Here is a 27,356-nt window from a genome sequence, read left to right as displayed (position 1 = left end):
TTAACAAAATCGCAAAAATCAGATCTTGCGGAGCATTGATTCTCTTTCAAATGACATAAAACATCTTATCAATAGGTTTCGCTTTTGCGTGAATTTTCAAATATGAAAAACAAGCTGAATTATTCCTGAACTCAGTATATCCCAACTGTGCAATGACGTAAATAAATATTTCTATTCCTCAACTCAGTGTTTCCTATGTCAAGACTAAAAAAATATTTCTGGCTCTACAGCCAGTATTCTAAATTATAAGATACCATTCGTTTTAAATCTTTTAACACTACAGAATCATGTTTTTAATGTCATTGGTACAAGTATAAAATTTTTACAAAATATTACTTTATAGCTACGGCAAAAACACATGTTAAAAATGCTGTAGGGGTAACCAATGCAACTGTTTTTTAATCTTTTCCTTATACTTTCTGCAATCTTTATAAATGGTTTTTCTGTCAAAATATATTTATTGATTTTTCCTTTAATCAAAGATGTCCCACAGGGTCAAGTGATAATGGATGTTGCTTAATGACAGTGAGAGCTTGGGAGACAAAAACAAGTACAAGGTGACCTAAATATGAGAATTTCACATCGGCTCATCAACAATTCCAATTAAATTCTTGTTAGCCTTCTTAATAAGTTTTCACAAGTGGTTGTGAGAAAGCAACCCATGCGGGCCCCCTAATAATATACGCGACCTTATTTGAAGATTTACCCTCTGAATTCCAAGAAGGCGAGGACCTGCGGGAAACTTGGGTTCCTTGAAGATTTGTTGCTTTGTACATTCTTTACTTCAGATAAAGAAAGAAATGGGACAGTTTGTTTGACAGAACTATTTCATCATGTTCATTTATCGGGTTCTGTCGGAGAGGGGAAGTAATTGATCTTTCTTCGAGTACAGCTTTCTTTCCGCGTTAGAGTTTTCTTGCTTAAAAACCCTCGTGCAGTGATGGCATTATAGAAACCTGAAAAATAGGTCAAAGATAAGAACCACTGATAAAGAAGAATTTCTGCTTTTCTTGTTTATGGGCATATTCTTTTCCATAAAACTGGTGCTGTACTGCAGAATCTGGATTTTTCTTTATAAACTATGAGCTTACTATAATATAGCTTAAATATGCAGACATCACAGAACCTCTTCTAAAATTTTAATTTTTATAATCTAAATAAAATATATTCGCTACTTTAAAATATATGATTCAGGATATGAGTATTTTATATTAAAACTGTGCTCTCTAATTTCAATTTTAAATCGTAAATTCATTTTCTGCTATCATTAAGCCATGTTAATAAGAGGATAAAAAAAAAAACATATAATCAGAGTATTGTAAAATTTGTACAAACAAACTTATCTTACGAATTATATAATAGCGTAAAATATCGTATGACTGTGATTTACAGGATATTTTATATCAAATTTCTGGTATAACGCTACAATAGTCTGTCATTTTTATTAACACTGATTCAAAAGTAATAAAATTCTAAACCAAAAATATACGAACATACATTCGAAAGTAATTTTATGAAATTCACTTTTTTTGAATAAATGTTATTCGTTACACTAAAAATTAAAAATATTATCTTTGCACATGAGAAAATTCAGAGAAAATTTATGCAGAAGCAATTTTATTGACCAGTTATAAAACCTTAATAAGTAATTGTAATATTGTAGTTCGTATTTCTTCAATTTCAGTAGGTAATTAAAGATTTTTTATTTATGTAAAATTTAAATTTAAATTATATTCGTATCATTTTCTATTCAAAGTTGCAAAGATTGTTACATGGATTAAGAAACGTTACAGCAAATGTTTATTGCCATTACATATTCTTTGAAACATTATTTTAAAATCAAAAACAAATAAATCAGAAGATGCAAATGATTTTTTTAAAAAATACATAAATTTTTATTTAATTATAAATTATCTCTAAAAATGCCTTTTTACCTCTTCACATAAGTGAGATTTGTACCAATTAAAGTATTCATTGATCATCGAACTGTGGTTAATTGACTGATAGCTGATAAGCCATCTTAACTTTAGATAGCAAACCTCTTTGTTTTCAGTTGAGGTACAGTTTGCAGAATTAATCCAATATTCTGCGACATTTGACTGGAATATGGCCATAAATCTTTATAATTTCGTGTTATTTTATTGTAACCAAATGCATTTGAGAATATTTTTTAATTCTCATAGGATGGTAGGACGCTTATGCACATAGCTTCAGAATCAGGCCATCAAGAAACAGCATTAGTCTTCCTTAAAAAAGGCGTACCTCTTCATATGTCTAACAAGGTAAGTGAGCATAGAATAGATTTTTTTAAACTGCAACTAAAGCATTATATCGTATTTTTGAATATTTCTAGTAACCAGCAAATAACTAAATTTAAACGGCACTAAGAAAATTTGTTAATGAATATGATTTTAACATTATGGTAATCGGATGTACTTCGCTTCATAGAATGCTCTCAGATTAAATAACATTTCTTCATTTCTTTTTCCTTACTTTAAAAGACTGGAACAAAAGCAATCCATACTGCTGCTGCACATGGTTTTGTAGAGGTGATTCGGAATCTGTTGGACAGAGGAGAAAATGTGGATGCAACAACTCCTGTAAGTATGGATGTTCATAGCATTTCTTTCAATGGAATTCATAGCATTTCTTATGGCTGAGATATCTTTATGTAGAAAAAAAATTCACATAAATAACTTAAAATGAATTATTGTACAGGAAAATTTCACAGCTTTGCATCTAGCTGTTCAAGCCAATCAGCCAGAAGTTGTGGAAATCTTGCTGGGTCACGGAGCCAACGTTCAAATGAAAGCTGGAAAGGTGAGAGTTCTAAATAGACACATTTTTTTTCAATAATGCAATTATGTTTAACATTTATAGGGGAACAATTAAAATGAAACTCAAATACAAAATAAAAGATTTCACATTTATCAACTAAGATTAATGAACTAGTAGCTCGATTAACTTATTGCAATGATAGAATAAAAATTGAATCGGTCAAAATTGTGCAGCGTAGCTCCATATCTCGATGTTAGTCATAGTCGATTGCTTTTATATATATATATATATATATATATATATATATATATATATATATATATATATATATATATATATATATATATATATAATATATATATATATATATTAGTGCTAGAAGAGTGTTTACGTTTCTGGTTTACGTTTCCAAACCAGAACAGTACACAACTAAACCGACTAAATGGGATCATTGGATGTGTGCTATAACATTAATGCCAAAAACTCATTCTTGGGCAAAAAATATTCATTAATACGTAATTATAACTTAATAGACACAAATATTGTTCTAATGATATTACATTAAAAATGTTAAAATTTCATTGTAAATTATACGAAAGAAAAGTTCCAATTGGTGATACGAGTTGTCAAATATATTAAAAATACAAATATGCTTCATATTATTTAAAAATGCCATAAATGAAATATAAACTTTAATTTTTAGGAGTATTTAAGCTCTTATTCAAAACGTTCTGGCCTGTTAGTTGTCTGACAGCTTTGTAGTGCCCTCATTTTGATTTCGTGAGCAGTTTCATCAATTCATTACATTAAAGAAGTGAAAATTCTATGGCTATGCAAGCATGAATCTGCAAGAAATAAATCTGTGTGAAACGAAAACTACTTATCGATGCATTACCATAACACCTGGAAAAATCTCATTTTATTTCTCAATTTTAACTAATTTAACTTGTTTTATATTTGTAAAAATGCAATTTTTTCATTGGTTCTTTACTCACTCCTTGATGTGTTAGAAATTTGCAATCTGAGTTTGAATTCTCTCTAAGCAATCATTATTTCCTTATTTTCTGGTATATATTGCAATTTAATTTATTAAATAAACTAAATTTTGATTCGTGATATCTGGTAGCTAATCTTTGAAGAATGTATTTCGATTTATAATAATGAATTATAAATTTAAAATTTTAAAGTGGAATTTTTTTTAAAAAAATCTACTTTTTAGTTCACGTATGAAAGTATATTTTTTTATCATTAAACTTGTTAAGAATTTGAGAGCATCCCAAATTATAAACTCTCCTTATTTTCAGGAATTAATAAGTTTTCAATTTCATATATTTTTGCCCAAAAGGGTAAAAATATTTCCATCCTTCTTTTTCATATCACATATTTGTCTCTCTCGTTCAGACAAGAACAATTTGTATTTTAACAGAATGGCGAAACGGCTTTACACATGGCTGCTGGTGTGAAGGATGGTCACAAGTGTGCGGAGCTTATAATCAAAAGTGGAGCTGATGTTAATGCTAGAAATGAGGTTCGTATCTTTCATAATTTATAAAAAGTTTTTATTAAAATCATTTTAAATGGCTCAGATTTTTTGATTATTTGAAAAGTCATACAACCGATTTCCATCATCATTTATTATGTAAGTCTGTAGTCTACATTAGTTCCTTTATGTAATGTTTCTACATGCGATTATATCGTTAATAACAGATTTTAAAGATATAAGTAAAAGGCAGAGAACAGAAATAACTTTAACATTTACTAAAGAAGGCAAATCAAAGTTTTCCTGAAATTTGCGTGTATATATTCATGTAAAACTGTAACGATTGCGTGCAAGTGTCACAAAATTTTGCTAACTTTTTTCAGATATGAGATACGAATAGTGTAATAATATCCTTTCTAAGACAGTGGTCTTCCGTACTTTGAAAAATTGCTTATATGTAGCCTTGCTCGTTTAACATCAGGATTCTTTAGCTTAACAAGATTTACGTATTAGTTCATATTCGTTGCTTACACGGAAAAGAGTAATTCAGTAAGAGTAATTCAAGAGTAATTTAATTTGATGATTGATTAAAAATTTCTAAGTACAGAAATTTTTAATCAATTATCAATGTTTGGATATAATTGGATATTTTGTTACTTACTGCATGCTTATATATTTGGTAACTTACAATGTTTGGAAGGAGATTGGAAAAATTTTAGAAACAAACCACAGGCCTTTTTTAATGTAAATTTCGGGTAGTAGCAATCATATTCTTGGAATTATTGAAGTATTTTAACAGGCATTGTGACAGTGAAAGCTCAAATAACTTCAAAAGTAGAAAACAGAAATTTACAATTTACCAAGTTTTCTCAAATAATTTATTTTTTGATACTTACACTTGCCTACAGCATATTCGTGAAATGGTTAGGAAACAGTTTTATATGCATAAAAAATTATCTTATGTAATATGTTTCTTCCTAACCCACAAGCTCCAATAGACCATTCTTTTTTGAAATTGGAAACTATACTAATTATGCTGTAGTTTCATGTCTAACTTAATTTTAGAAATATTACAGAGCCCACCAGTATCTAGAGGAATATGACACGTAATGTTGAGGAGTATAAATCTATGGAAATATGTCATGATCGTCTAGCTATGTTCACTACTGCAATTATTCAAGTAATGTGACTATATCAAGTAATGTGACATGGTGGTAGACTAATGTGAAATTGAACCATGAATAACTCTCCTGTAGTCAGACTGGGTAGTAGAAGATTTAGTAATTTTTTTATCCGAGCGAAACAGAAATCTGGGCCTTTTCCCCTTGAAATTCCTCCAAGGAGATAACTTACCCCCCATATAATAGAGCCAAATCAGGCTTTTGCCTCATGAACTGGATAGGCATCCCCGGGTCACTTTGACCAGCAGAAGATACCTCGCTTCCTCTTTGGCACGATTCCTTGATTTGTGAACTTGGCTAGATATACTAAACCATTTGGGAGAAATACCAAATGGTTAAAGAGACAGGCAGCAAAGATTTTCAGGAAAATATCTTATCAATTCGAAAAAAAATATAGATTACTAGAAATGATGAATCCCATTCTGCTGTCTATAAAGCGTAATTTGTTTAACGGTTTTGACAACACAGAAGCAGAAATATCATGGAAAACACAGAAGTATTGTTGTATTATGTTCGATAGTTAGCATATGAATGACAAAGTTGCAGCAATTCATAAAAGTAATTTTACACCATCATTTTTAACATTTTAATTAATATTGAAATATTAATCTACATTGTTTACGTATTAACTGATTAAACTGATTTATGTATTTACTATGTAATTAAGTGATTAAATAAAATATTTCTTAAACTGTTAAATAAAAAAAAAATCAAGCAAATAGATAAAATACTTCGAATTGCTACTTACATGCAAAGTGATGCATGATAGGTAAGATTCACCCACAAAAAAGCTGGAATCGTGAGATGCAGCATAAAATTTGTGAACTTCTAATTCACTTAATTCATGGAATACCTTGCTGCAGAGCTAACAAAAGCTGTTTGGAATCTTGTAAGCTGGATAATTGAAATTTTATTTTGATCTGATCATTCTTTTATTGATTTATTTCATCTTATGCAAGCAATCAAAAAGTTAATTGCTTATATCCCACTTTGTACATCAAATTTTGAATTTTTCTGACATATTATTATGGTTTTCTTTTCAAAAAGCTACTTCTAGTAAAGTGATTTTAGCACCTGAAATAGACTTTAAGAGTCACTCTTATACAGGTTAAAATGAGATGATGAGTGTTGATATTATTGATATATTACACATGATGAACAGTAGCTAATTGATATGTCTGGTACATAACTGTCAAAGGCTGTTTAGTGGATTATTTTTTATCTCATAAACAAAACGGCAGATTCATTTAAGCCTTTTCAATACGGTATTCTTTCAGGAAGGTGAGACACCTCTCCATAATGCTGCTCGTCATGGTCAGTTGAAAACTGTGACACAGCTGCTGGAAGATGGAGCAGGATTGGACAGCCTGTCTAAAGTAAATCTCCATCCTTGATCAATATTTTCCACATTTAAAAGTTTATTTATTTTCCCTGGTTCTTTTAGATTTAGAAAGATATTTATAATACTTTCAAACTCTTTAAAGAATTGCACATTTTATCGTTGTTACATTTGCAGCATGGTGAAAGCGTTCTTCATGTTGCTGTTTCGAACTGCCATTATGAAATAGCTAAAAGCCTGATAAATCATAAAAAAGAAATGGCTACAGAGCTGCAAGTGATAAATTACGTTAATCAGCCGAATAAAGTAAGTAGTTACTTCAATGAATTAAATTAAATCATTTTTCAATATGCAAAATAATATGTGATATTTACTCATGATAATCGTGCACTTCACTGCTCTTAAAATTATGAATTCACTGCTCTTAAAATTATTTCTCTTGCATTTCTCAATTATGAACCATTATACGGCAGTCTTTTTTTTTTCTTTCTTTTTCTTCTTTTAACACCTACCAGTCATTAAAGCGATGTAATCTTACGCCGTATGGATACTGAGATTAATCTGAAGCAATCGCTGTAAAGATAGTATTTCATATTTAAATAGGCTATCTGTGTTTCAACTGGAATGCTATATAAATAATTCAACTGAAGAAATCTTAATATTTGTTCATTTGCACTATGTCACATTCAAAGCAGTTTTAACTGAAAGTAGGTGCTTGGACAGGATAATTAATATAAAATCAAAGTGCTCTTTAAATAAATCTTATTTTTAAATATATATTCGTAGTAAAATATTTATCTTGCTGTGAAACAAATTAAGGAAAGCATACGTAATGCTTACTAATCAGATACTGAATGGTAAGTACAGTTTAGTAAAAATGTTGGTCTATCACAGAAATTACATACGGGGATTTAGCAAAATAATGGTAAGTGACATTCTGTTGATTATTTTATTCTTCTTCTTTTACTTTGTAGTAAATTGTACTATGAGAAAAAAAAATAAAGGTAAAACTTTTTTGATTTCACAGGAAAAATGTTAAGGAATAATCAAATGCCTTTAAATCTTAATATAAAAAATCAAATTTTAAAAATACCACAAGTAAAGCTATTTACAGCATGATTTCATTACTAATGTAGCAAGTTAATAGCTTTATGGCTATTACTTTGAAATATACCAGGTAAGAAAAATTATTCAATTTCATATTCTTTTTAATTAACATTTAAGGATAATTCAATTTATAATCCGAACTTATTATTTCATATATACATCTATATTACATTTTCTAAACTACAATTTACTAAAGTTGGTAAATCAAGTTTTGTAAGATCCTCTCATAGTCTCTAAATACATTTGTTCAATATAGCTTCAGAACAAAATTTATTATGGAGTTAGAAGGAAGCAGCTTAATATTAAAATAATAAAATATTCACATACATTATATATTGAGAGATTCTTAAAGAAGTAATTTGAAATTGCATATATTTTTTAAAATATTGCTGTGACTTAAATGTATGTTGATAAGGGCTTTCTTTGAGTGTAGTCATCCAAAAAGTACTTTGTTTTTTAAGCAGATAAAGAATTTATTCACCTATTCGGATTATTTAATGTAGAATTTTAATCGAATTAATGTTATATGTAGATTATGTTATAAAATCGTAAATATAAATATGTATAATTACTTTCTAAGTTAAGGATTTACTCTGGCAAAAATAATTGTTATGTCTTTTTATACAGGAAGGTGAAACTGCAACACATTACGCATCTTCAATTAATAAGGATCAAATTCATTATCCAACAGAAGATAAGGATATGATTGCCTTGATTCTACAACATGGAGGAAGTGTCACAACTGAAACTAAAAAAGTATGCGTTGATTGTTTTGAAAAAATCATGTAACCTATTTCTTTTTTATTTCAGTATTTAATAACATGGGGGAAATTGAAAATTAAATACTTTTAAATTCCAGTACTGAATAATATGATAGAGGTAATAAGAAATTCAAATTTGGTTTAAATATTAATTAGTAACAAGTATGATTGGTTACAGCTTATTAAAAATCATTGCATTAAATATAGAGACATATAATTTATTTATGCGGGACAACATAAATTGATTGTTTCATAAATTTTTGAATTATTATAGCTAAAATTATCCTATTCTTTCATATTTTTAGTAACATATTGGTGGCATGTATTCACTTCATATTAAATAAAATATTTCTTCTGAGAAAAAACTACGTTAACAGGATTAACAGCAGAGTCTACTTAAATCATCTAAGGCAATTAATATAAAACAACTTTTAATTTGTTTAATAATTGTTTCATTTATCTTTATGGTTTCTTTTACTTCTAGGAAAAAATTTTAGATGTTATTTAATTCGTACGTCAGCATGGAAAATTGCAACATGATTTTATGATTGTGTTTCACCTACCGTACAAACCTTCATTATTTGTAAAAATTTGTATATTATTTACCAACTTTTAAATTGCAAAAGAGCGTAGGAGGAAACATATATAAATTCATAATCATTTTAAAAGTTGTTTGGAGAACAAGGGCAATGAGAATGGAGGATCATATCAATAAGTCTGTAAGAGATGCTGTTCCTTGCAGACACCACCTCTTCCTATGCCAATTTCATAAACTACTTCTAGATGCAATAATTTCAATAAAAACTATGTATAATTTATATATTGCTTTTCAAATAATAAACACAAAAATTAAATAGCTATTTTTTTTTATAATTTTGCATTTTGCAGACTGATGGCACTCTATTTATGATGAAAGAATTACTAGATTCATAAGTGAGAACTTCTGTTTTGAACATTCATATATTTATGATTAATTATGTAAGAATCGTGTAACTACTTTGATTTTAGAAAATCCAGGTTATTTTTAATCCTTCTTACGTTTTAGTTTATCTACTATGCATTGAGATGATATTCTTTGTTTGGAATTTTTTCTATTGATTCAGATAATAATTCTTAGCAATTTGAGGTATTTATGAATTTCGTAAAAGTCTTGCTATGGATTAGGACGTCAATGATTTCCTTAGTTTTAACTCATTAGTTTAAAATTGCAAGAATTCGATATAAGCACTATACGTAGAGTTGGCTGTTAATTAATTAATGCAATCAGATGCTTGTGGGATCATATTCTTGGAAGCTTGTGGGGTCATATTCAGTGTGGCAATCATTTTCTTCTTTTCTGCTCCCATGTTGATACCTTTGTTTTAAGAACTCTTGTAATTCACATTGTATAAATTTTCTTTATAGATCGACTACCGTAATCTCTTTTTTAAAGTTTTCCTGCTTAAATTTCCTCTTCACACAACATGAAGTAAAATATATTTACAGTAAATTTGCCAAATATTATTTAAATTTCCATTACATGATGAATTTATATCTATTAAGTTTACGATTTACTTATATTAATCATTTTACACGCAATGTTCTAACAATCTATTTAATTATTCATTTTATCCAGAATAGTGAAACTGCAATCCATTACGTTTGTCGAGTAGGAAATGAAGATGTACTGAAAGAAATCATCGCCCGATTACCACAATCAAAGCTGCAAATTGCTTGCAACAAACAAGCGGCGGTAAGGAATTAAAAAAAATTCATGCCTTTTTTTTTTCCAACTAAGTAAGCAAAGATTCAGAGAAAATTCAAAGATTCTAAACTATATAGGTAGTTTTCTATTTTTGAAATGTATTCAGGTGTAATAAGTGCTCTTTTTAATCTTTATTTTTTTCTTAGAATGGATGGTCACCTCTGCTTTACGCCTGTGACTGTGGAAAATCGCAGGTTGTGCAACTTTTACTTCAGAATGGTGCGAGAGTAGATGTGTTCGACGTAGTAAGTAAATGGAATATATTTTTTCTCTTAAAATATTACTATTAAAATAAAGGATATTAACGCATGAAAGATATATATTTCTGCATAAAACGATGATCTCAAATTCAGTTTTTATCGTTATCATAAAACAATTTTCTGTCAACATATCCATGCTGACAGAAAATATATCTAAAATAACAAAATATATCTAATTACTCCTCTTAAACACATGATTTGGAAGTATGCTTCTCTCATTATCTATATATGACTTGTTATTTAGATTATAAAAGAAATATTTCAAATCCGGTATAAAAGATCCGGCTGAAGTATAGGGCCGCGGTGGCCTGGTGGTAAGGTCTCGGCTTCGGAACCGCAGGGTTTCAGGTTCGTGACCCGATTCCACCGAAGAACCGTCGTGTAAGGGGGTCTGTTGCACGTTAAAACCGTCATGATCAAACGTCCTCCCGCTGGTATGGTGTGGTGTGGTATGGATAGGGGTTGCCAGCTCATTTGCCGTCCTCGTCATCTGACCGTGGTTCAAAATTACGAGGTCAGTCCCAAAATAGTCCTAGTGTTGCTTCAAACGGGACGTTAATATAACCAAACCGGCAGAAGTATAACGAATCTGGTCCAAAATATCCGGCACTTCTTCCTTTTTTTTATTATTTGAGTATACACAAATTATAAATTTAATGATAAGCAGTTTATTGTTCTCTTGTTGAATATGAAGTTTCTCTCTATTATTTATATTAAGAATATCAATGGGTTGAATCCCATAAATCCTAAATTAAATATTAAAAAAATCTATACTTATTTTCTAGGAAGGCAGAGCTGGTCTTCATCTTGCTGCGGAACATGGACATGCTGATGTCATTGAAATTTTATTAAATCACAAAGCTTTCGTAAATGTAAGAACCAAAAGAGGAATGACACCTCTACATCATGCCGCTGGACAAGGCCATACGAATGTTGTTAAACTTCTTGTTGATAAGTATGGGGCTGCTATTGATGGACTTACATTGGTAAGGCTCATTTTAATTCTTATATCACTTCTGTAAAAATGTATGCAGATCTTGTTTTACATTTAGAGTGTTGAATGCAATGTTCTACATTCAACACCATTTGCAAGGGAAAATAAAGATCTAATCTTTGCTAAAAGCAGATACGGAGTGTTGACTTCAAAATACACATTTTATTAGAAAAAAAGTTGACAATCAAAAAACACGGTATTGGGCAAATTAATTGGGATAAACATAAATATTTTCTCATATATAATTTAATCAGTATAAGTTCATTTTCATACATGTCGTAGCAACTTATGGAAAAATGTGTCCTCCTCTAGTTATGATGATATTCTGTGCACGGATATCCTTTTGGAGTTGATTCCATTATTTTAGAACATAAATTTTTTACACTCTCAACATGAAACGAAAGTCTTGTGATAATCACAATCATTTCTTTCTTTGTTGAATACTCTATCATCCTCATGCATCTCTTCACAATGTTTCTCACATTTTCGGAAGGATTTGAATTTGGGCAGTTACCAGGTCAATCCAGAACTGGTCATTTCTTTTCTTGGAAAAATCTTTTAATTTGTTCAAAATTATATCATGGAACAAGATCTTGTTGAAATACACCAACACCACTTGCGAAAGTTTGCATGAAAGGCACGATTTTGTTTTCAATAATGGAATATATTTTTGGGAGTTCATCATTCCCTGAATACTTAGCTCACTTTCACTTTATATATTTTCTGCTTTGAATTTGTATAATAAGAATTTTGTTCATAAACGAGCTCAGTATTATTTATATTAAATTATTTTAAACTGTCATTAATTATTAACTGTAATTAATTAAGATTTTCGAATTGTACATTTACTGAAAGTTTCATTTCAAAACTTTCGGTATAAATATCTAACGTTTAAATATATGATAATCTATGTTCAAAAAATATACTGAACAAGTGTTTAGTTCAGTCTAATTAAGTTTGCTGCAGGAAACTTCAATATTATCAATTTTTTAAGCTTATGATTTAATAAGAATACAGATGTGTATTTTTAGTTACTCTAGGTATCTTGAACATTATCGAAACTTTAACATTTAGGGTATCATCGTCTATTTAAATTATTATATTACTCGAAATACTGAAAAAAATAAGGAAGCATCTTTATAATCTTCACTGTAAATAAAAAAAAATCATTTATGTCTCTGGTAACATTAATTTTATTTGAATTATTTGTTATTATTTTTATCATTTTTGTTTACAAGGAAGTGTGTATAACAGCCAATAACCAAACAATAAATATTTTTCTTTTTTAAAAAAATTCTCCTTGTTTTACAAAACTTTTGCAAATAATATCTTTACTAATACACGCTTCATTTTTATTTAAGCTAAAACTGAATATTTTATCAATAATATGATATTAAATATACTTCCATATATGGATAAACTATCATGTTAACATTATATTTGGTCGACATTTTAAAAACTTATAAGAGCAGAATGTAAACATAGAATTCTAATCTCTTAGTATTTTTGAAAAATTCAATTTTCTTTTTGATAAATTTGCTAAATACTTCTGAAAAAATGCTATCAGTTTATATATTTTTACAATGTTATGATGATTTTGATTCAAAATTATTTCTTTCTTGCAGAGTAAACAAACCGCTCTTCATTTAGCTTCACACCAAGGACGTTTCGAAACTTGTAGAACGTTGCTTGATATGGGAGCAGATCCGAATGCAACAGACAATGTAAGATTAAGCAAGCTGTAGTTGTATTTTATTATTATATAAAAAATAACTACCAATAAACGTTGAAACAATAAACGAGTCTTACTGAAGGATAACTAAAAACTTTTATTAATCTGATGTTAAATTTTCCGATTTAGATATATATTTATTTGCATTGACACTTTTCACTAATTATGTCAGTCAAGCCTTTATTATTTATGTTAGTGAAGCCTTTGTTTTATTTGAGTAAAAGTACTCTTAAATTTCTGTAATCTCAAAATATTATTAGTGTAAGCTACTAATAATAGTATCTCTAATAGTTCATCTGACAAGTAATATCAGGAACATGTAAATCAAATCTTATTTAACTGCTTATACAATTTCCGATTTTGGCGTTAAAATTCAAAAAAGCATATAAAATAAAATTATATGAAACTACATACAGGTTCCACTTAGAAGAAAATTTCAGTAAAATTTTAAATACTCTATGTTACATTCCTTAAGAGTAATAATTGCTCATTTGTATACAAAAATGTGATCTGAAAGCAAATCATTGCTTCATTTACCTATTAATCGCTGAAAAAGAGAAAAATATTTGATATTTGTAAATAATTATTTGATATTTGTAAATAAGTTTCTTATTTATTTTATAGCGAGGACAAACTCCGTTACTTCTTGCTGCTGAAAATGATCATTCTGAAGTTGTGAAGCTGTTTCTGCAACTGAAGCCAGATCTCGTTTCTAAAGCCAGTTCGGTGAGACACTTATTGATTATATTCTACTTAAATCATCTTCCTAATTCTTACAAAAGAAATAAAATTTATTTGCAATTACAATTTGATAATCGTAAGCAATAATTTGAATGAAATATAACATATTGAGGATATAATTCTGCGTTTGTAAAAGTACAAACTTTCAAACACAAACTAAATAGGAGTATATGTCTATTTTTAGGTGACTTTTGTAGAAAGATTACTTCATAGCGGAAATAAGAATTAAAAATTGCATTTCTTCAAACTTTTTATAAATACAATTTTTTTTAAGTAACCTTCAATGTATCACTAGTAAAATATCTGTCGATTCCTGAACTCAGTGTCGATGTTTTCATAACTCTCACTGGCGTAATAATCAAAGAATGGCACAACTTTCAACTGATAATTCAGGCATCAGTCCAAGAAGTATTAATAATAACTAGATAGCCTGATATAAAGCTAAGATATTGCTATGCCTTTAGTATCACTTGTTTCTTGTAGCACTATTTGTGGTAAGCATCTGTCAGAGTGGAACAATTGAATCCCAGTTACCTCAAGCTCATCAATGACTTGTATCCTCAAACACACATAAAAACAAATTTGTTGTGTTCAAATTATTTCTGATTCTTGATGCTATTATCATTTAGCAGGAAATAATTGTTTATTTATAAGCCAAACTGTAACTTTTCCTATTTTATTATTAACAAATTGAAATTCGCTTTTATTTTGTATTCAAATTTCATAGCAATTTGAAATCAGAAAGAAAATTCCGTTATTTTAGTTATTATATAAAAAAAGATTTGCCTTCATATTTTTCGCTTTTGATATTTGATTTCCCATTGGTAAATATATAGTCTATTTGTTCAAGAAAACATTTGATAACAGTAATGAAATTATGCTGTTGTAAATGCTCTAAATAATACAAATACAAATGAACATGTTACTGAAAACCTGAGAAAATACAATACAAGCATAAGCATTATTTTGTTAAAATAAAACAAGACACACAGACAAGAAAGTTGTTTCGAAGAATTATTTGAATAGGTGTTCGATGAATTGTCGGAAGTTCGATAACGAATTATTATGCTTTATTCGACAAGAAAGGATGAAACCTAGATAATAAAGGGTAAGGTACGGAAGGGTACACAAAATCGGCACTCGCAAAATTCAATAGCACACCCACAACAATCAAATAATTAGCAAACAACTGCAGCAGCGCATAGTGTTTAGACTGAACTCACTAGAAATCACTACTCCAAAGAAAGAATTAACTCGACAACTAGCTTAAGGTCTCTTTCTCTCTCTCTCTCTGCTTTTTATTTTGCTGGTGTGATGCGGAAGTTTGGAGAGGTGGATGCCAGCTCAGATGTCGTCATCTGACTGCGGTTCAAAATTACGTAGACCGTCTCCAACTAGCCTTAATATTGCTTTAAAATAGGACGTTAATATAGCTAAACTAAACTAACTCGGATTATTATTGTCTCCATGACGGGGCGAAGAAGCTTCTAGAAGGATATCGTATTGTCACCCCTAATCGAGATAGCGGTAAAATCCAGTAGTTTCAGGAACCTTCTCTTTCGTTGTTAAAGTCTTGAAATTTGTCACCAAATGGCCTCCAAGTTCCAAATGGTCATCAAATCCAGAAAGGTCATTGACATAATATCCATCCAGTAGCCTTTAAAATATTATTAAATCTCTTCCTTCACTTGAAATTATCTGCACAGGGAAACAAAATTAGGGATTCGTAACAATATGTATCACTTAGTTGAGAAATAACGTACATTTTCTATGCAATGACAATAAATATATTTTGTCTATATTTTAGAGTGGAATTACATGTGCTCATATAGCTGCTCAGAAAGGCAGTGTAGCTGTAATCAAAGGTCTGATGAAGTTTGATCCTAAGCTGGTTACGACGGCCAGAAGTAAAGTAAGTCTGTGTTTGAAATCTTTTTCAAGATCAATGGAATACAAATACAATGGAATTATTTGTGTGTTATAAAATGTTTTAAATATTGTAAATTCCTTTCTTCCCTTTTAAATTTTACCACTGATTCTTAAGAGAATATCAATTCATTTTAGTTATATATGTTTATCTTATAACGACGCTAAATCTTCAATTTATTAGTGAAAATAAATTTTCAAACATCATTTCGATGCAATTATGCATGCTTACAAAGTCATTAAAAAACAGCATGATATTCCAGATATAGAGACATGCTCTATGCTGGAATGCATATATACAAACGAAAGAAGCCTTTCTTTTTGCCTATTTATGAATGAAATTATTATTATTAAAATAAACAATCGTCTTCAGAAAACTTAACACCAAGTACAACAAATTTTTTTCAAATCTATAAATATAGTTAATTATTCTAGTCATTACTGAAATAGTAATAATAACAAAATAACGATTATGAATAAATAAATACGGTTTCTTTTTATTCTATAATTATTTAAGTGCATTCAACTCTCCATTGATTCTGTTCAATTTGCTAGCGATAAGAAGAAATTTCGTAAATTTAATTCTTTGATTGATTGGTGGCTTTTTCGATTTACAAATGCTGCTTTCTCTAAAATTCATAGCTTCAAGCACATGGAGCACTGATATTGCAGAACAAAATTCTAGAGCTCCATTTGAGGATAAACCTAAAATAGCACAAAACCCAATTAAACTCTTAAAACCATCTCCATGTCCTGCAAAATCTTCTAAAAATTAAAAAAAATGGAGTAATACCTGATATGAGAAGCTATATTCCCATCATTCATTCGTTATTTCTATAAACAAAACCAAAAGTATATTTTCCTTCCCTTTTTTCGATTTCGATTACAAATTGTTCAGTACTTGAGTCGGCCATTGATTGATCTAAAATAATGGAATTTCATTGTTTCATGATCCGATCAGTTTGAGTCACAGTAGACAGGAATTCTTTTATTTAAAACATTAGTATGATAAAGTACATTCCTAATTATAACTATTTAGAATGCACAAAAATTTAGATTTTATAATATTTTGAAAAGTACATTTATTTAATGGTACATCCTAAATTATGATTCTTTACTTTATTTAGAATATTTTTACAACTGTAAGTATATGCCTATCTCTATAGTTTCAGAAATTAGCTACAGGACTGGATTAGAGTAATTAAAAGTAGTAACGATATGTCTTACACACTTATTATCAATGGAAGAAGGAATACGAGCGTAAAGAGTCACTTGGAATCTCTATTGCTGAATTAAAACAAGATTTTTCCATTAAATATCTGTTTATAATAAGTATATGCAAAGTAGTCAAAGCTTTTTGCCTGTGACTGAGGAAGACATCGCAAGTTGTAGGATAAGCAAAGTAAATGTAGAGCTCAAATTATCAAATGTATAAGGATGAAAAGTTTAGGAAATAGGATTTTAAAATTTACTTTCAAAACTGCCTTTGTAAAATATATCTGATATATTTATAAGCATTTGGAAGCTATTTCCTTTCGCCATGTATATATGCAACTTTTCACTATAAACTAGGTTGACCCTATGAGAAATTTGTGTCTTACTAAACAGTCAGATTAAGATATTAACATTCGGATTCACACTTTTTATTTATAAATTCAATCCTAGACAAAAAGGCATTGCGTTTTGTTTGTAAATTAGAGATGCAGATCAGATATCAGACTGTAATTACTTTTTATATATAATTATCACTAAAAACCTTTTAATAAAAATTGTCTGCTATTTGATGAATAACTGCATTTGAATTGTATATTTTGCTTTGCTTAGGCATATTTTAAGATTATTTTTATTAATAGTTTATTCTTATTTTTTAGAATAATTCCACGGCTCTTCACCAAGCAGCTTCAGGCGGAAATGCAGATGTTGTGAAAGTTCTTTTGGAATCCGGAGCGAATCCTACAGATGAGACTGATGTAAGTTGTTTTCCTATTTTCAAGCTGCTTCCCTATTTTTGTATTATTTGTTATTTTGAATTAAACATTCTTACGAGAATTAATTAATTTTATAATAAGTCTTTATAATTTGTTAAAAGACTAAAAATAGCAATCTAAGGATATCGAAAAATGAACATATGAAATATTGTTTTTACTTATTTTTAGGAGACGATTGCACTTTGAAAAAGACTGTAAATTTTAATGATATAAAAAATGGTACCATGCAACTAAAATGAACGCTGATTTCATTGACTGTGCTTTTATTTCATATTAATTTAATAGTTTCACAAAAAATTAATGTTATGCTAAAAGGATGGTGCAGCAAGAGCTATTTTATTATACACGAATATAGAGCTTCTTTATACAAACACGAGTCAAGGAAATTCAGAAATGTTTAAATACTTAATTAGCAGATATCTTCAAATTACAATGAACCCTCTAATTTATTAACTGTGATTTTATTTCGGATTAATCTAATAATTTTATAAAAATTAATGCAATGGAAAAAGGATTGTGAAACAAGAACTATTTTATTATACATGAATCAAGAGCTTCTTTGTATAAACACACGCCGAGTAAATGCAGGAATGCTTGAAGCCTTAAACCAGCAGTCATCTTCAAATGATACTGTACCCTCTAATTTTCATTAACTTCCTTTTTCACAATCATATGACAAGAGATTAATCGATAACATTTCCACATCGATTCATTATTTTTCTACCTTCCTTGACCAATTTCTCATGGGATTTTTTCGCCTATGGCTACAAAAAAAAAAAACTGCAACATCTTGGCATTTCTATATCTATTTATTCAATATTGCAAAACTTAATGCTTCAACAATTGAATAGTGGATTTTTCCACCTCTTGAATGTTGAAAAAGTTGCCCCACATGTCTGCACTAATAACGTCACCAAAGTGATTCGGATCAAGTGCAATTATTCGAAGGTGATTGCAATTGTATTTCTCAAATGATAATCAACATATTTCAAATCAGAATTTATATTATTTTTTTTAAAATATTTGTTTGTTTTTTTTCGGATGAAGAGTAAAAAGAATTTTCAATAAATTTCCAATGTGGCAATTGTAATTTATTGAAACCAAAATAAAGGGTGTTGGAGCAATTGATCATTTAAAACCCATGCTGTTGTTCATTTTGTACATTATTATGCAATTTTTTGTTTTTTTGTTTTTTTTGTTTTGTTGTTATTATGCAAATTTTAAATAATCATGTGAATTATCCATAAATTCTTAAAGTATTTTTACTAAAAATCAATCCAAGTATTTCTTCTTGATAAGCAAAACACATGTGGAAGGGGAGCATGAAAAGTGCTTGCAAAAATATGAAATATTTATCAAAAAATAATTATACATGAGGTAATTTAGAATTTCACTCTGTATCTTTTACGATAGGATTATAATGGTGGGCATTTACAAACAGTAATTTCTAGGAACAATTTAGACAATTAGTTCTTTAATGAGATTAGTAAAAAGCTGTAAATGCCCCTTTATTTGTTATTGATGATTTCTAAAATTTGACATCGCGTTGTTTACTGCTAGTAAGACCTCATTAGCCTTTACAAAAGTATGTTATGTAGGAAATCCTAACAAATGCTAACCAAGATCTACAGCTCAAAATGTTTTCTGTTATTCCAGGAAAAAACCTTTAATTGCAAAAAAACCTTGATGTAAAAAAAAGCATTTAGGAATAGTAAAATTAAAAAAATTTTCCAATCTAGTGCAGAATCCAAGTATGAAAACTTTTTTATAGCATTTCTTAATCTAATTTTATATATAAGCTTTTATTCATAGCCGAATAATTAAAATCTTGAATTTAATGACTTAGAAATAATTTTGTTAAATAGAAAAAAAATTAGAAATCATTTTGTTTCCCTTTGGAAACAAGATTGGATATAAAATATTTTCTGGCTCGTTAGCTTATCATTTTCTGAATAGTCACTGATATTTGGATCACCATTTAATTTCTTAATTTTCTAGTCATTTCAATATTTAACTTCTGAATTCTTCTACTTCCAATAATTTCAATGTTTAACTTCCTAATTTAGTCTCTCCAGTCTGCATCCTTTCATAATACATAGTCCATTTTCTCTTCATCAGATCTTCCAAAATTAGAAATTAAAACCTTATGTAGTGTTGAAAATGCTAGCACTGTTTTAACTAGATTCTTCAATATTAGAAAGTAAAACCAATGCAAAACATCATCATGAATTCAACGTTTTGATTAAAATTTTACAAATAAGCACACAGCACCAATTTTTTTTTCTATTATTTCAACATTTATTCTTTATTTTTTCATTTTTCTTTCCATTAGGAACCATGAAAAATTTTCTCACTCATGAATAGGACTGTTAGTGGAAAAATATTTGAAAGATATACATTTAATTTATTATTGCAGCTAATTCTCTTCAAACCTTTTTATGATTATTTAAATGTATTGTTTTATTATTATCAAATTTTATATTATTTATAGGAAGGCTATACAGCCCTACATTTGGCAGCAAAATATGGCCATGTTGAAGTACTTCACGCCTTAAAATCTGCAATGTCTTGGAGATATGCAAGTAAAAAGGTATAAGTTTGTTATTTTCAAACCTAAAAGTATATACAAAATGTTACAGAATTTTGTTGTGAGCAAATAGTTTATTTTCTTCCTTTTTTCCAAAATTCAGATTAAAATAAATAAATTTATCCCTAAGCTTACACATATTGAAATGTATTATGAAATCTCTGCATGAATAAAACCTGGCTAAAGAAGAATATTTTTTTCTTAATACTTCATTTAGGCGTTTAAAGTAAGTATAGTGTTTTTAAAAAAAAAGCTTTTATTTCTTTTTATTTTTTTTGAAATGATTTTCCTATTTTCTCTGTAATGATATATTCATAAAAAATAAAATCTGAGTGAAATCTACCTCTTTTAGTAATAACTAGAGATATCAACACTATAATTTGACACCCGAAAAAGATTTCATGTTGATCGTAACAAGGAAATAAATCAACTTAATCTTGCTCATTTATCAGAAACATCCTTAAATGCAAAAACGTAAAGAAACATTCAAGGAATTATCCTCTAATCTAAAATGATTCTCCTAATACGAAAAGGAAAGAGAACATTTCAGAGTAGCACTGAAATATAGCGGTGATATCTGGTCCTTTCAAACACAGTGCTGATATTTTCATATTATATTATGAAGATTAGAGCACGCTACAATTTTGTTTCCTGATAGCAACTAAGGTATTTGTTTTCCACATAAGAAATATCTGGTTAATAAATTGAATGGTTGGAATAATTTGCCATTTTCTAACTTTATAATTCTGGAAGTTTTGGTTATTTTTTCACGGAGATTGCAATAGATGCTCGAGAATTTTATTTAAAGTTGTTTAGTTTTTTCATAGAGATTATTTTCTAGCTGTTAAATAAACGTTCTGCTTCCATAGATTTCATGTACATTGGATTTTAATTCTCATAAAAAATTTTAATGGTTGTGTAAGAAATCAAATTAAAATTACAGGATCAGTTTAAAAACTCTTATATTATTTCAGACTGGCTTAACAGCACTTCATATAGCAGCAAGTTATGGGCAAGAGGATTTTGTTCGAGAGATGCTTACCCAAGTGCCAGCTACTATACCTAGTGAAAGGCCCACAGAAAGTCCAGAAGCTGATGTAAGCGCATTTATTATACTATTATGCTTTAATAGCATTTATGCAAAAGATTATTATAACTGAGAAAACCATTTTTTAAGAAATCCTTTTCAGAGGAAACCAATTGATATAAAAATAGCAGTACTGAAGATATAATGATTCTTCGTTTCTCATGAATTTTACTGAAATACACGAAAATAGCAAGCAAAAGCTATCGTAATCGGCAGTATCACTAACAAAAATTTTCGTGTTTCAACAAAGACGTATTATGAGCGGAAACAAAATTTTCAAAGAATTGCTGTGTTTTTGAAAAATATTCTCTTTAAGAACCTAACCCTCAAAAAACGTTTCCATAAAAATGAATTATCTATGTTATCATATTTTTCATTTGTTTCAATTTACAGACATATGACCAAAATATACTGAACTTCATAAAATAATGAATTATATCAAACATAAACATTTAAAAGCAAGATAAGTAAGATTAAATGAGGAATAAAATGACTAAATTTATGTAAAGAGTGTTTATAAACTAAAAAAATTGTAAAAGAAAATTAAATTGATTTGAAGAAGCAAATAATTTGATTCTGAAAAAGCTGAAATGCATCTTGTCTGTATTTAATAATCAGGACATTTAAGAGATCAGAACCAAAACGAATTTTTACTTTTTTTTTATTAAGAAGTTTCATATTTTTGCACATTAAAAATCATTTGCTGTATTTTCTTAATTTTTACAGTATGGATTTACCCCTCTTCATATGGCGGCAAGGTATGGAAGAGAAGATGTGGTCAGGATGCTTTTAAATAGTGCTGGTGTACAGGTGGATGCTTCAACTGCAGTGGAGGTAACTTTTATTTTTTTATCTATATTTCCTTCAATCGGTAAATGTATTTTATTACTCAATATTTAAATTTCAAAATTTAAGAGGAATATAATTTGAAATAACATAAGATAAAATATAATTTTTATCAAAGATAGCAAAAAGAAATATTTTGCGCATAGGTAAATTCATATAGGGGAATAGACAAGCACCTTGATTTGGTGATGTTTGCGTGCAAATCAACAATATCTGATCGGAATAAACACACATATCCTTATGAATTATAGGTACTAAAACTATTTCCTTATGACCAATATATCGATAGGTTTCAACATTCCTTACTATTCGCTGTAATGCAACTATAAAAAAAATCAGAAAAATTCATTGAAAATTGCTGATTATTTTTCCATAATAAATTAATTTTGTTATTGAAAAATTTATTTTATTTTCTGAATTTTATGCATAGTAATATTCTTTAGATTTTTTAAAAAATAACAACCTTTCTATAGTGTCAAATTTGATCACATTCAAGGAGAATTGAATGAATTACCTTGAATGAATGAATTACCTTACCTACGTAAATATATATATATATATATATATATATATATATATATATATATATATATATATATATATATATATATATATATATATATATATATATATATATATATATATATATATATATATATATATATATATATATATATATATATATATATATTATTATTATTATTATTATTACATTACGTAAATAAAAATATTACCATGAAAAAAGATTTAAGGTAATTCTTTTTATTTAAATAGTGTAAATTATTTTGGACAAGAACTTTTAAGTTTACTTAATAAATATGACATACATCTAATTGAGTTTTCTTGTACAGAAATTTGATATGATTAAGTGCAATAAATGCTAAACCAGCAATATTTTTCTAATTTAGAAATGGTTAATTTTAAAAGACGATCCAATTTTAATATCGCTTTATATAGTGTAACTCTGTAAATTAATATACAAAAATATTTTTTTTGAAAAAAAGGACTTTATCACAAAAGGGAAATATAATGTTTTTTATACTGGGTATAAAAATTTAGATTAATTTTCAGCTGATATTCAAATACGGAATGCCTTGAAGAGATAAATTGTAATTGGCTAATTATAAGTAACTTTTTACTCGGAATCTCAAATAATTAATATTCTAGATGCATCCCGTGAAAAAGGATTATAATGTTTTTTTCTGCTTTAAATACGTGTATAATTTCATACTAGAAAAAGTAGAAAATTCACAAAAAAGCTAACAAACGAAATGCAGACCTAATTGAGATTAACATGACAATATTAAACAGGAAAATAAGCAATAGTGTTTAAAAATGGGTCGGCTAAAAAGTGATAAAATGCAACTGCTCTCAAAAAATACAAAATTCAAATAACATTAACTTAAATGTTGCCATGTTGCATAGAGCAATTGATCGAAAAATAATGCAATCATACTGAATAATAATAAAATTCACTTTTGAGGTTTGTACAGAATTAACAATAAATTAAATGAAACAAATATTAATAATATTTAAAATCATAGTAATATTATTAATATTATCATGGCTGATATTATAATACATCAGTCGAATTTCTGAAAGTATGTTTTCAGTTGTAAAAAAGTGTACAATATTAGAAAATAATAAGTATCAGCTGCAGAAATTATTGAGTATTACAAAATCAATATATATATAATGCTTATGAGGTTGCAAAATCAAGTTATCAATATATCAGAACTTGTTCATCTTTTAGTTTATTTACATGTTTAGGTTTATTTACATGCTTAGGTTTATTTACACCTCGACAGAAAAATGTGAGACAATTTATATTTTTAGTAGGATAATACGAAAAAGTCAGTGTAAATCAGTGATAATACGAAAAAAGCAGTGTAAATCTCGCAGTTTCAGTAATAAGTCGAAATCTTTGAAAACGAGAAGTTGGTGTAAATGGAAATGTTGAAGAATCATTCTAAAAACGATTCAGTATAGATCCCTCTAGATCCAAATCCTCCTATTATATATTTGCCTTTCAAAAATGATGAATGATAAAATAATGATAGCACGAAGCAAAAATTTCCTTCTGAATAGAAGTTTATCAGAACAAGCAGTTTTTGAAGACATATGCATATATCTGAGACTTTCACATAAATTGAAAATTGGTGAAATCGGACCAATGATTGGGGCTGTTCTTTCTTTGGTCTTCCTTATTATCTCCACTAATGATATAGATGAAAGTGCGTATGTGTATAACTCAACAAAATTAAAAATTAATCTCAACAATTTAATTATTTCAGAATTAAAAAGAAATTATCATCTCAATTATGCTAAATTTTTTTTGGGGGGGATTCAATTTTTCTTTCTATTTTTATTATTATTATTATTTTTAATATTTAAACAATATTTTTCCATAACATATTTTACAATTGAAGTAGATGAAGGAACTAGAGTGGGCTTATTTTTCTAAGGTTAATAAATTTTAGTAAAAATATAGATAGAAAAATAGGAAAATGCAAATCACAACAATACAATGATATTAGATTTTTGAAATGTTGCGAGTCACATGTTTATCAAAATTTAAATTTAAAACAATTATCGGAGCAAATAATTAAAAATTTAAGTAACAATAAATAACCTTAAATCAACAGGTCACTAAAAGTAGATAGTATGGATGACATTGTTTTTACAATTCTTTGTGATGAATAATGAAAAATAATTTCATTATCTATATACATAAAATGCTAACGTACATGACATAGAAATTGCTTTTATAACTTATTGTCGAATGAAAAATGTCAAATGTAAACAAACTATCATAGAATGTTCCATTGAACGTTTTTCCAATTTCAATGTATTCAACAGTTTGCATAAATAATAAATGGAGATACATAATATTATCAGAAATTTTCTGTAGCTGATTCACCACGTCACCAAAAAGCACATTCAGTCTGGGGAAAGAAGATATAAAAGAAATAAAAAAATAGGCTTCAAACATAAAGTTAACTGAATGCAAAAACAGGTTCAACAGCAGGAAGATAGGTATTAATAATGACTTTTTTTTATTGAAATTGATGTTTATATCGTCAAATGCAATTATCTTTTAAAAAATAGTCTTTGCATAATCTCAAAACTCAAAAAATTACCTTTTCATGGTATCAATTCCATTTCCATTGAATTTTTCCTCTAATTTCAATAATATTTTAAATTTAATTTGCAACAGTGCAACTGTGTTTTATGCAACTTTGTTATTTTATATGCAACTGTGTTTTATGCAACTTTGTTATTTTATATGCAACTGTGTTTTATGCAACTATGTTATTTTATATGCAACTGTGTTTTATGCAACTATGTTATTTTATATGCAACAGTGTTTCTAAGTGATGTGACGGAATTCAAGCTCATCCATCAAAACATTCAATCGCGTATTTTTGCTAATCATTAAACATGTAGTAGGATTTCCACTTTAAGTTTTATTTTTTAATATATAACATTTTTAATTTACAGTCAGTGGTGTAACTAGGGTGGTGAAAGCAGGACACATGCCCTGGGTGCAATTGCCAAGAGGGGGGATTAATTAAGGAATCAATTCGTTGTATTTTTAAAAAAAATTCTTATAAGCTCTTATTTCCATGTTTTTTGTTTTTTTTTATTTAAATTAAAATGGTTTCGCCAAAATTATAAAAAATTAAAACCTTTCAAAGGCTTGCCTAATTGGAAATAAGGGATTATTAAAAACTAATAGCTTAGGTATTAGGGTTCTCCTATCTGTTAAACAGAATAAATTATAACAAAGCTTAAATCAGTTATTTACTTTTTTTGTTTTTCATGAAAAGCAAAGAGCAGAAATTTTAAATCTTTTGGATTTATGTAAAAAAAATACTTAGATTTATGATTCTCGTGAAAGCAATGAATGTTCAACAACACCATAGCTAGAGATTGTATAAATTTCAAAATCTTTCAAAAAGAGTATCATATATGTTTCAGAAATGAGTCGTATTTCAGATATTTGGTCTCTAAAACAGATTAACGGAAATTGCAGTCCTGATAATTGAATCATGACTATTAGAATATCCGAGATATATCGATCTCTAGCTAAAATATGGAATGAGAAGTACTTGTAATGAAACTAAATTTCTTTTTTCTTCCTTCATACTTTCCTTTTTTTGAATTTCCTTTTTCATCAATCGGATAGGGGATAAAATGCGGCATCAAACTAGACGTAAATATGCCTGAAAGACGCATTTATATCATTGACACGCTTTTATTTACATCATTGAAACATGCATTAGTCACCAAAAATAATCAACCGTATTCTGAACGACTGATCTTTTGGAATTTGGCCTAATGCTTTTGAATGCTAAATACCGGAAATTAATTTTTTTTAAATAGAAGGAAGTTATAAACAACAAAAATCTATATTATAATTTAAGTTGGTGTAGATACCATGTATCCCAAAAATGACTGATGCCTTTTGAAATTCAATTCAAAAATGACAGAATGCAATAGAGATGTATCGTTTGCGGACTTGGGAAACCAGGGAATTTTATCCCAACAAATTCCAAATTTTGTTTGTATTAACACCGACAGGTAGCGCTTCAAGGCGATTTCCAACAAGCATAGTTAAAACGAAGTACTTGAAACCGCCATTCTGTAATTCATTTTTACCTCAAACTGTACTACGTTGTTGCTGCAAATGGAGATAACATTGAAAACATCATCGTTTAATTTTATCCTTGAAACATTTTCATATTTTATTTATATTTTTCCTATTTTGAAGTTTCTCCTATCGGTGACAATGTTAACTAAAA

At 28.2% G+C, this 27,356-nt stretch overlaps 1 protein-coding gene across 1 annotated transcript in view; it reads left to right on the top strand.

The window, feature by feature from the left end:
- Nucleotides 1-27,356, top strand: part of LOC129960730 (serine/threonine-protein phosphatase 6 regulatory ankyrin repeat subunit C-like) — a 103,048-nt gene that overhangs the window by 44,321 nt on the left and 31,371 nt on the right. Inside the window, exons 6-22 of the mRNA XM_056074329.1 lie at nucleotides 2,184-2,282; nucleotides 2,502-2,600; nucleotides 2,719-2,820; nucleotides 4,205-4,306; nucleotides 6,717-6,815; nucleotides 6,956-7,084; nucleotides 8,513-8,641; nucleotides 10,262-10,378; nucleotides 10,537-10,635; nucleotides 11,436-11,636; nucleotides 13,270-13,368; nucleotides 14,001-14,102; nucleotides 15,925-16,029; nucleotides 17,915-18,013; nucleotides 20,523-20,621; nucleotides 21,593-21,715; nucleotides 22,432-22,539. Coding sequence (XP_055930304.1) covers nucleotides 2,184-2,282; nucleotides 2,502-2,600; nucleotides 2,719-2,820; nucleotides 4,205-4,306; nucleotides 6,717-6,815; nucleotides 6,956-7,084; nucleotides 8,513-8,641; nucleotides 10,262-10,378; nucleotides 10,537-10,635; nucleotides 11,436-11,636; nucleotides 13,270-13,368; nucleotides 14,001-14,102; nucleotides 15,925-16,029; nucleotides 17,915-18,013; nucleotides 20,523-20,621; nucleotides 21,593-21,715; nucleotides 22,432-22,539 — 1,911 coding nt within the window. The remainder of the gene's footprint in view (nucleotides 1-2,183; nucleotides 2,283-2,501; nucleotides 2,601-2,718; nucleotides 2,821-4,204; nucleotides 4,307-6,716; nucleotides 6,816-6,955; nucleotides 7,085-8,512; nucleotides 8,642-10,261; nucleotides 10,379-10,536; nucleotides 10,636-11,435; nucleotides 11,637-13,269; nucleotides 13,369-14,000; nucleotides 14,103-15,924; nucleotides 16,030-17,914; nucleotides 18,014-20,522; nucleotides 20,622-21,592; nucleotides 21,716-22,431; nucleotides 22,540-27,356) is intronic.

The sequence above is a fragment of the Argiope bruennichi genome, chromosome X2 (assembly GCF_947563725.1).
Source record: "Argiope bruennichi chromosome X2, qqArgBrue1.1, whole genome shotgun sequence".
Classification (NCBI taxonomy): Eukaryota; Metazoa; Arthropoda; class Arachnida; order Araneae; family Araneidae; genus Argiope; species Argiope bruennichi.
The sequence above is the reverse complement of the archived record's forward strand: the minus strand, read 5'-3'. Positions and strand labels throughout refer to the sequence as shown.